An 11121-nucleotide genomic window follows, 5' to 3' on the forward strand; every position below is an offset into this window, starting at 1 on the left:
TCTCTGTCTCTCTGTCTCTCTGTACTGTCTCTCTGTCTCTTTCTCTGGCTCTCTGTCTCTTTCTCTGTCTCTCTGTCTCTTTCTCTGTCTCTCTGTCTCTCTGTACTGTCTCTCTGTCTCTTTCTCTGGTTCTCTGTCTCTTTCTCTGTCTCTCTGTCTCTGTCTCTGCACTGGCTCTCTGTCTCTCTGTACTGTCTCTCTGTCTCTTTCTCTGGTTCTCTGCCTCTCTGTCTCTGTCTCCTTGTCTCTGACTCTCTGCACTCCGTCTCCGCCCTCCCTCCCCCGTCCCCTGAGGGGATTGAACCCAGGACTTGTACACATTAAGCAGGTGCTTTACCTCTGAACTACATCCCCAGCATTTCAAAAAGCATTCTCCAATTTTGAGACAGGGTCTTATCAAGTTGCCCGAGCAGGCCCTGAACTTGCCATGGGTGGCTTCAAATTTGCAATCCTCCTCCATGAATCTTTTTAGTGATGGAATTATAAGTGTGAGCCACCAAGCCTGACTGACCTTCACTTTTGTAGAGAAGGTTTAAAACAATTACAGAACTTCAGCCAGGCAGCAGTGGCACACGCCTTTAATTCCAGCACTCCGGAGGCAGAGGCCGACAGATCTCTGAGTTACAGGCCAGCTTGGTCTACAGAGTGAGTTCCAGGATTCTTGAACTCTCTGTGTAGCCAGAGCTCAAAAAAACCAACCAACAGACAAACAGAATTTCTGGATTAGTGGGCTTTGCTTCTTCCAATATCGACTATCGCGCTCCACTTTCTTCCTGACCCGGAGTGAAGACGTTCTTTGAAGAAGTTACTTATGTGGTCATTGCCCATTATTCCTTGCTAGGATGCCTGCTTGTGCTCAGTCCAGTCCCACTGAGTGTCACACTTTCTATAGCTTCATATTCTCACGACCAGAGTTCTAGCATCTTCTGTCCATTTTCTCCTGAGCACCCCGTCCTCTTTTTTTCTCCTTTCTGTTTTGCTGGGTTCTATAATTACAGTCTCATTCCAGAGAACACTAATGGAAGGCTTCATAGCCATGCCCTGCCTCCTGAAGAGCCTATCTGGGCCATCCCATTACAGAAAAACAATCCATTGTGGCTGAATCTTTTGTCCAGAGCTCCAGAGAGGGGCAGGCAGGTAAGAACAGAACTCTAGCTGATTCAAAACAGTTTCCACTCCCCCTGCTGGAAGTGAGAGGGGATTCTTCTCCAGTCTTCTCTACACAGACTTGGTAGAGCCCCTAGAGGCAAAACTCACTAAAGCATGGCTGCTTCCCATCCCTGGAGCCACTCTGCGGTCTGTCCAGTAGAGGTTTGATCTTTCTCCTGGTAGGTCCCAGCAAACTGGACTTCTCTGCCATCATCTGTCTCTCCCATCTGAGAGACAGCGGATTGGCTCTGATGGCTCAGTTCTCCTCTGAGTAAGGAAGAACTGTTGTCACCTTTCCTGTGTTCAGCTTTGAGTAAATTCCCATGGATATCACAGGTGGGCAAGGGTCTAGATGCTAAAAGGGTTCAGGACGGTCTTCAGGGTGGGGACGGTGACTTTCCCTCCTTGACTGTCATTCCCCACCATGATGGTCTTCTGTCTCTTGCTGTGGCTTGCAACCTGGCTCTGTGTCAGCTTGCAGTGTGCTCTTCAAGCTGCTGTGAGGCCTTGGTGAGCTGGAGCTGCACATTGTGCGAGTGGCAGGCTTTACACGTGGATCTCTGTTGCTCTGGGTTACGTTTGTAAGTTCCACTTTATAGATCTCACTGATCTGAATCACAAGACAGAGTCATTGCTGCTTAAGAGCAGGCTTGTAGGGTTGGGTCTCTCATTAAAATATCTTTGAGTTCTATGTCCCAGTCCAAAACCATCTACATGCCCCACCCATACCAAACTCTGTTTGCTGGTTCTACTGTAAAACAGGACTGATGTGAAGCTCGGTGGACCATCCCTCACCCCATGGCTGTTGGTTGTATGTCTCAGGCTGGCGCAACCTTCCTAATATGGAACAAAGGACTTATAAACCTTTCAGTAAACGGTCCCATCGGGTGGTGGCCTAGAGTGACTACTACATATCATGCTGATGCCACGCTCCAGCAGGCCCTATAACATTCATTGGCGGCTACTAGTGTTTCTCAGCCTCTGAGGAAAGTAAGAGAAAATTTTCCTCGGGGCTACAGAAGCAAACCAAGGGATCACACAATTATTTCTGTGGCAGCAGCCCCTCAGCCTGGTAAAAATGATATGGGCCTTTCCAGAGAAAGATGTAGATCAACATGAAGATTCCAGTCTTGCCACAGCACATCCACAAACAGGAAAGAAGGGAGGGAAATGAGTTGAAATTGAGAGTTGGGGAGGGGGTGGAGTTGAAATTGGGGGGGGGGGCAGAATAGTGAAACAAGATCTCACAATTTTATATAAGTAGAAATCCCAGCAGCTATAAAATAATTTACACTGCAAAAAGATCAAAAGGTGTGCCGACTGGCTTTCTTAAGCCTTTACCTCACTGGTTATAAATTATATCCACATCTGCTGAAATACTCCAGATGACAGACCTTCATGACTTTAGTCCATTGTTGGATCTTCAATTAAACTTCTATGTGAGGGTCCTACTAGACAAAAGTAGGATACCCCTGTACCCTTGGGGATTATAGCAACTGAATCCAAACAAGAAGTAGCCTGCCTCAGAAGTACTGATTCCTAATGTCCTGCAGTCACATCGTCCCTTAAAACACACTGGTCTGAGTCAACAGACTAAGTCTTTGACATCCACAAACTTCGTTAAAAGAACTGGACTCCACCAGGCCTTCCTTTCAAAGTTAAAATAGCTGCCTCAGTGTAAATTGGAAAAGCCAATGTTCAGAGGTCAGCTTCATGGGATCAACTTAGGAAGAGATGGTTTTCCCCATAACTCCACATAACCCAGCTGGGCCTCTGTTCATCCTAGGAAAACAGGAATTGTGCTGCACCATGGAGTTCCACAGCCTTGAGCTCATAGCAATAAAATCAGTGCAACTGGCATTGCTCAAAGTGCTGATTCAGCCGATCGGCACTGCTCACAAGTTTGGTTCATAGTACCCTGTACCTATTTTAACAGTCTTCTCCTCAGAAGAGTCACAACATGGCTTCCCAGACATCCTTGAAGAGACAGACCCCTTTTATACAGACACTCAGGCATAAATGCAAGGACGCTCACATAAAGAGGAAGTGCCAACGTCCCACACAGAGGTCCTGCCTTCCCGGGTAAAACACGACATCACTTGGTGAACTATGAAGGATATGGATGCTAACAAGAAGTGCATTGACCCTCTTGGTCTTGGTGGTCTTAAAAAAAAAGCCCAGCATCTTTGACACCTTTGGAGATTTGTGTCATAAGAGTCTACATTTACCAGCCTTAATTAAGTCCATTTGCCCATTTTGTTTAAGCCCGTTTATCTGTTTCTTATCGATCAACCTACCTTAAATAGCCCCCTTCTTCAACAGAGGGCTCTAAGATCTACCCATGTATGGTTCAGTGGACACTGCCCCTCGTGCCCTGCAGAGACTGCCTCACTATCTGAGCTTCTGCAGCTTCCTTGACTACCTCTGTCCTGTAGACAGCCTATAATGTCACTCTCCATAGCCCTCCCATCCTTCCCCAATCCTGCCTCCCATTCTCCCTCCCCTTCCTCCCTCCCCCATTCTCACCATCCTCCCCTATCCTCACCATCCTCCCCATCCTCCCTCCTCTCATCCTCCCTCCACTCCCCCATCTTACCCCACTCCCCCAGCCTCCCTCCCTATTCTCCCTCCCCCATCCTTCCCCATTCTCCTTCACCTTCCTCCTTCCTCTCCCCACACTCCCCTTATCCTCCCTCCCCTCATCTTCCCTCCCCTCATCCTCCCTCCTTCTATCCTCCCCTCATTTTCACCCCCATCCTCCCTGGAAATCATTAAAGAAGCCAAGCACACCTGGACCAGTCCCACCTTGAGGAGTTTCTAGGATGGTTGTAGACCTAGAGAGAAGCCATTCCACTCGGGGGCTTATTATAAAAGCATTTTATTGGACACATTCTGGAGGAAGTCAGAACCAGGACAGAATTTAGGTGGGTATCCAGGTAGGGTGGGGTTCTGCTTTGGTGACTTACATTCTGCAACATTTTGGGGTCTGGGTCACCAAAGAACATGTATAGGTGCTGACATGCAACACAAATGTAGAACTGAGCCATGGGGAGGCCAGAGGTTGGGATTCATTCCCTTCCGGGAACCAAAGCATGTGATTCTGCAGCAGGCGTGGTCTAGACTACTCTCCAGAAAAAGAAAACGTGGCCTGGGGGACTGCCTAAAAGAAGCAGTCTCTGTGGGCCTGGGGCTGCCCGTGAGGACCAGGGTCTTGCAGCAGGCTCTTCTTAGCTCTTGAAGCTCCTCCGGGAGGAGGAGGTGGTGGAGACAAATTTGACACTAGAGCCGCTGCCACCACCACTGCCGAAGCTCATGCCTCCTTGACTGCTGCCTGCACTGAAGCCAGAGCCCCCCACACTTAGCCCGCTACCCAAACCAAGACCCCCACCGCCCCTGGTGAAGCGTGGGCCAAGGCCACCAGCAAAGCCGCTGCCAAGGCCGCTGCCAAGGGCACCGCCAAAGCCACTGCCAACACCAATGCTGCTGCCTCCTCCGTAGCCAGAAGAGACACTGTTTGTGACGACGGCTGTGGAAAAGAGAGAGATGAGTGAGGTGGGTCTGTCATATTTATCCCACACAGCTAACATGTTTGATCCCACCTGGGAAATAGTGTATACCTGGCCTTTTTCACAAAGTAGCAGAATGGGCCAGGAGAATTAAATTATTCATTTGGGGTCCCTGACAGAAAACTGATGACCCAAGAGGCAAGGCAGGGAGCCAGGTACTTTGTAGAGGTAAGGGTTTAGGACAAGATCCAATGTGTATGCACATGGTAGGAGCTCCACGGTCTCATGCCCCTGCCTGTGTTCTGTCCTTCCACTGCTCACTTTGAACTATCTGATATTCATTTATTGTGATGGGGAATGTCTGTTATCTAGAGACAGCAGGGTTCTGAGTTGACACTCGGAAGTTACTTACAGATGTTGACTGGTCCAACTCCTTCCCCACTCAGCCTGAAAGGCAGAAAGGTGGGGTAAGAGTGAAAAATTGTTTACACACACACACACACACACACAAATAGCACGACTGTCACTGTCATGGTTAGGGTGGATCACACGGCAGTGAAGCAAAGAACATGCTCTCTGGAAGGTCAGCCCAAAGACAACGATGTGGCCCAGAGCTAGACTGTCAGAGTAACAACCTAATCTTCATCGTCTCTCGCCCAGTTTATGGAAATCTGGAGTGAGCACTGGCACATATGAATGTGTGCAGAGCAGGGTTTGCCTCCTAGGATCCTGCATTCCCTGTGAGACCTCAAGCCAGACGGGGATGCCTCGCAGCTACCATTGCCTGTGCCAGAAGAGTGAAGACCATGCAGTTGCTGGATGGAGAGCCCAGAGATTGTGAGACCAGGTCAGCAAGAGCTTCCCTGAGAAAGATGTTCCAGGAGAATGAGGAAGATGGAGGAGGGGTAAAGGTGGGTGTGATGGAGACGGCAGGTCTGGAAAAGAATGTGGGCAAAAGCAGACAGGGGACATGGTGCAGGACACATCTTAGTTATTTGAGGAGGACAGTGTCCAAGCACGTGAAATGGGCAGTAAGCCAAAGACGCCAGTCAAGGCCCAAGGTATGCCCACATGTCAGAGTGAAATGGGAGAACGTTCAGCCGTTTGCATGTGTATCTGTCATTCCTCAACAAACTCTACATTCTGGAGGCCACCTCAAGCACGCTACGGCCCTCACCTGCACTCCTCGCCCTCCAGCAGCTTCCTGTAGGTGGCGATCTCCACGTCCAGGGCCAGCTTGGTGTTCATGAGCTCCTGGTACTCGCGCAGCAGCCTGGCCATGTCCTGCTTGGCCTTCTGCAGGGCCTCCTCCAGCTCTGTCAGCTTGTTTCTGGCATCTTTGAGAGCCAGCTCCCCACGCTGCTCAGCTTCAGCAATGGCGTTCTGGAGGTTGGCACACTGCAGAGAGAAAGGGAGCAATGGGGACACGTGGGTAGCTGAACTGACCCACACTACCCTTTTCTGAGATTCTAAGTCAGATGTACCAAACGGGGAGACCTAGAAAGAACTCAGTATCTAGTGTGAGTGGTGGAATATGGCAACATTGTGAATTATCACAGCTGTGGGGGCGGGTGAGTGTGTGTGTGTGTGTGGTATATGTGTGGTGTGGTGTGTGTGAGAGTGTGTTTATGTTTGTGGGGGGGGGTGGTATATGTGTGGTGTGTGAGTGTGTTAGTGTGTGTGTGTGTTGTATATGTGTGGTGTGTGAGTGTGTTAGTGTGTGTTGTATATGTGTGGTGTGGTGTGTGTGTGTGTGTGTGTGTATGTGTGTATCAAATGGGCCCTCCTTTGTCCTCTTTTAACTCCTCCCTACCTGCTTCTTGACGTTGTCAATTTCAGATCTCAGCCTCTGGATCATCCGGTTCATCTCAGAGATCTCGTGCTTGGTGTTTCGAAGGTCATCACCATGGCGGCCAGCTGTCTGTTGCAGCTCCTCATACTTTAGCCACCACAAGAGAGGGAGGACATAGTTAAGGTGGGATGGATGCTCTTTCCCAGGTGCACAGGCAGGAACTGCCAGGAGGTAGTGGAATCCCCTGGGGTCTGGGGCTGATTTGGGCTTTTTCAAGAAAGGGCTGTTCTTAAGTAACTTCTTGAGAGTCTTGGTTTTGCTAAAGCTACTGACATGAAATTTCCTCCAGTCCCTGGACTTTGTGGAAATAGATAGCTGGCTCCTCCTGCAACCTATCCCGTGAGGCCTCAGTAGCCTCGAGAGTCCTTCCCTTAGCATTGCTATGGTCTGGAATCCTGGACAGCCCTATGCAGGTGCATCTTCTCTCTCAGAGATATTCACTCAAGCAAGCACCTACCTTGGTCTGGTACCAGGACTCAGCCTCTGTTCGGCTGCGGTTGGCGATGTCCTCGTACTGGGCCTTGACCTCAGCGATGATGCTGTCCAGGTCGAGGTTGCGGTTGTTGTCCATGGACAGGACCACAGAGGTGTCAGAGACGTGTGTCTGCATCTGGGACAGCTCCTACGGGGACCCTTGAAGTTAGTCATCTGATTCTTTTATTTAACACGTGAGTTTCGTTCAAACTTCCCATCTATTGTGTCATAATAAAATACCCACAGGGGAAATTTGGGTTAATTGCTCACCGCATCAAAGAACATCTTCATGAAGTTGATCTCGTCCATCAGGGCATCGACCCTGGCCTCCAGCTCCACCTTGTTCATGTAGGCAGCGTCCACATCCTAAGGAACACAGATGGTTGGCGTGGACTGACATGCACCTACCTCAAATGGCTCCACCTCCAAGAGAGCACAGCCCAGGGCTGCTGCTTTCCCTTCACCACACCCACCTTCTTCAACATCACAAACTCATTCTCAGCCGTGGTACGCTTGTTGATCTCATCCTCATACCTGGTGGTCAAAGGGACAGGAAGGATGAGTCAGAGGTCAAGGGTCAGAAAAGGATATCTGTGCAGTCACTGTGAGCAAGCGTTCACACTAGAAAGAGGCTTGCTCACATCTCAAAGGCAGACAAGTATGGGACACCATGAGCCCTGGGTAAGCCCCCAGCCCCTGTACAAGCTGCCTTTTCTGAAGCTGCCTGCCAAAAGCTCATTCCAGCATCACTGCTATTCTCCTGTTTCACCCATAATCCTGCAGGAGTGGAGGCATAGCTTGTGGGAGAGCACTTGCTTAGCATTCACACATTCCTGAGTTCACTCTCCAGCACCATCAAACACAGGAGCCAAGAAACAAAACACTGGCAGCCCCTTTAATCAGTATCTGATTTATGCAGCTAAAGGAATTCTTGGAGCCACCAGGCAGGGGGATTCTGCCATCAGCTCCCGGAAACTATCAAACACAGTGCTGTGTGTTTTTGAGGGCACTGGGAAGAAAGCCTCAGAGGGTGAGGGTTCCAGGTGGCACTAGGGGCACACGCTGCTACTTGGGTGGGTGGGTAAATGCTTTATAGAGGGTCCTGAGCCTGGGGCTGGGACTCTCTGGACAGACTTGGAGCTATTCTTAGTGGTGTAATGCATGCTGCTAGCCTGTGGAGAAGACAGAGGCCTCAGTCTGGCTATGGGGCATATCTGGCACAATGAAGACCCTGACACCTCTTTCCCCATCACAGCTCACTTGTTCTTGTAGTCCTCCACCAGGTCCTGCATGTTCCTCAGCTCTGAGTCCAGGCGGCCCCTCTCCCCCAGGACCCCGTCCAGCTGTCTACGGAGGTTGTTAATGTACTGTTCAAACAACGGATCCAGGTTCTGCTTTATGGTCTTGGTGCCCTGCTCCTGCAGCAGGGCCCACTTGGTGTCCAGGACCTTGTTCTGCTGCTCCAGGAACCGCACCTGGAGGGGCCGAGTGGGAGGGGGAAAGGTTTGGGTTTGAGGCTTCTGTGGTATTTTCATTAGTGTGCCACCTGTCACATGCTGTCCCACCAAATCTTGTGTTCAGTGCCTGGCTTGTGACCTGTGAGGGACAATCGGCACTGATGCTCCCAACATCATCCTTTTAGGAAAGATAGGGGACAGCCAGCCCAGTGGTAGGTGGATGAAATGTGATCTGATTATTCACTGGGGCTGAAAACCCTCTTAGACTGTTCTATAGACACTTAGGCCTCGCTACAATCCTGTTATGTGAGTCCTTAGATCATCTCAGTCCACTGGGATCAGACACCCTTATGGGGTAACCTCTGGAGGAGAGGAGCTTTGACCCTGATTTCTAGATGCCAGTCTAACTGAAGAGGAACACAAACCAGGACAGAGCATCAACTAGCAACACAGGCAGTATCTGAGCTGAGACTGAAGCCTCTTCCCTCCACCTCTGTTCAGCATTCCCTGTAGACACACAGTCTGCTCTAGGGAGGACCATGTCTCACCTTGTCAATGAAGGAGGCAAACTTGTTGTTGAGGGTCTTGATCTGCTCCCTCTCCTCAGTCCTGACCCGCTGGATGGTGGGGTCGATTTGCAGGTTCAGGGGGGTGAGGAGGTTCTGGTTGATGGTGACCTCTTGGATGCCTCCAGGTGGGCACACCGGGAAGCCAGCTCCCCCATAGCCACCACCAAAGCCAGCTCCACCACCGAAGCCAAAGCCACTACCAGCTCCACCACCAAAACCAAATCCACTGCCGGCTCCTCCTCCAAAGCCAAAGCCACCAGCACCAAATTGATTCCTGAAGCTGCCTCCGCCAGAACTGTAGGATATCCTTTTGGAGCCCCCCACATTGTACAGGCTCCGACTGCCATAGCCCCCGGCTCCACAAGCACCCCCAAGGCTGATCCTGCCACCACCACCACCACCACTGCGGGACACCGAGCTGAAGCTCGTACGAGAGACAGATGGGGTGATGGCAGAGGAGGCGCTGAAAGAGCGGCTGCCCCCAGTTCGGAAGGACACACTGGACTGGCGAGACATGATGGTTCCTGGAGGAGCAAGAACACTGGGTGCTGGTGGCGGGGAGGTGCTCGAGAGGTCGGCGTTCAACAGGACGCTGTGGGTGGCTCTGTAACTTAGGAGATTTGAGGTCCCCTTTTATCCCCTTAGAAGTGGGTTGGGCAGAGGAGCTGTCGAGCTGTGAATGATTAGTGGGCTGGGCATGCCTGGGGGGCAGCTGTGAGCTCACCCAGCACACCTGCACGGTGGTGTGGGGTGTAAATGCTGCTCCCAGCAGGCTCTGCTCAGTTAGGAATAACCTTTCCTTACAGCGCTGGTGTCCTAGCAGTGTGTTGAGGGGGTCTCTCATCACCCCAGATCTGGGCTCTGTGTGTAGCCTAGAAGGATGCCAGGACATAAGGGCTATTTGTCTCTGGCCACTGTCATAGCAAACATTAGCAAGAATCAGTGACATGATCAGTCTGGTTCATGCTGCTTTGCCAGCACAGCTTTGGGGTTCCTGTCCATCTGTGGGGCAGAGCAGGTCACCTACTTAACAATGACCTGTTCGTCTCATGCTGGGCTGTGTGGTGGGTGCTGCAGAGACCTGAGCTCTTGGCAAGGTGACCCACGGCTTCTTTTCTTGGGTATATTCCAGAGAGAGAAGTAGAATTGAGTCCTTCGCCGTGCAATGCTTTCTTTAAGAGTGGTCCATTCACCCAAGACAAAACTGGGCAAGATTCAGACCAGAAAGGCTTCCTCAAGCCCCAGGCTTAAAAAAAAAAACAAAAATACAAACAAACAAACAAAACAGAGGATGTGGGTCTCCTGACCCAGGCTGTACACTATTCGCTTTAAGACCAGGTCCAGTCCTTCCCGGTCCCTTCTAATTCAGCTTTTTGTTTTGCTTTTGATGTTTCTTTGTCCTGGGGAGACCTGTGGGGGGGGGGCTTATTAAGCCAGGGACCCCACGTAATCCTTTACAAAAAAGTCTTGACTCTCTGGACTGGCAGCCATGTCTTTGTGGGGAGCTGCTCTGCCAGCCTCCCCGGTGCCCCCCAAGCTGTGTTCCAGCAAGTTCTCAGTTATTCCACCAGGGAAGACGTGAGTCACTGTATCTGTTGATACAGGCTGAAGGCCGCCGCAAACACATACCTGCAGGAGCTTCTAATCTCAGCAGGAACATGTTGAGAATTGGCCGGCCTGTTATAACGGGGAACCACCCTGTTCCAAGCAGCGGGAACTGCTGTGTTTCCTCTATCTCTGGCCCAAAGCCTCCTTCAGGGCCAAAGGCATGGAAAATGGAATTTTAAATCTGTGAGCTAACTGCCAGAGAAACTAGACAGAGCAAGTTGGGGGGACCAGGCAGCTGGCACAGCAGCCTGCTGGTTACTCCAATGAGTGAGAGCTTCCAGACGACTCTTCTGCAAAGCTTCTTGGTATCACCTGTAGCGCCTATGAAAGAAGGGACCCTGCTTAGATTTTAGCCAATGTCCATCCCAAGCTATGCCCTGTCATTCTGGCTCAGGACTTGAGTGGAATCACCCCTCTTCCTGTCCCAGAGGAAAGTGGGGCTCTTGGATCCTGTTGGCTGAATCGGGAGGAGTGATGTGGGAACTATTGAGAGGTCATGGTCCCAG

General features: G+C 50.8%; 1 protein-coding gene across 4 annotated transcripts in view; it reads right to left on the reverse strand.

Annotated features, from left to right (window-relative positions):
* Window positions 1-9891, reverse strand: part of LOC110310445 (keratin, type II cytoskeletal 5) — a 24160-nt gene extending 14269 nt beyond the window's left edge. Inside the window, exons 1-9 of one of the 4 annotated variants that reach the window (XM_021183418.1) lie at window positions 8987-9891; window positions 8242-8456; window positions 7455-7515; window positions 7252-7347; window positions 6965-7129; window positions 6469-6594; window positions 5833-6053; window positions 5068-5102; window positions 4012-4675 (exon numbers count right to left, since the gene is read on the reverse strand). In XM_021183418.1, coding sequence (XP_021039077.1) covers window positions 4377-4675; window positions 5068-5102; window positions 5833-6053; window positions 6469-6594; window positions 6965-7129; window positions 7252-7347; window positions 7455-7515; window positions 8242-8456; window positions 8987-9523 — 1755 coding nt within the window. In that variant the 5' untranslated portion in view covers window positions 9524-9891 and the 3' untranslated portion in view covers window positions 4012-4376. Of the gene's footprint in view, window positions 1-4011; window positions 4676-5067; window positions 5103-5832; window positions 6054-6468; window positions 6595-6958; window positions 7130-7251; window positions 7348-7454; window positions 7516-8241; window positions 8457-8986 lie in introns of those variants that run through there. The other 3 variants (XM_021183419.2, XM_029470069.1, XM_021183421.2) reach the window with 3 other exon arrangements.
* Between the last annotated feature and the right edge of the window lie 1230 nt (window positions 9892-11121).

This window comes from Mus caroli, chromosome 15, assembly GCF_900094665.2.
Source record: "Mus caroli chromosome 15, CAROLI_EIJ_v1.1, whole genome shotgun sequence".
Classification (NCBI taxonomy): Eukaryota; Metazoa; Chordata; class Mammalia; order Rodentia; family Muridae; genus Mus; species Mus caroli.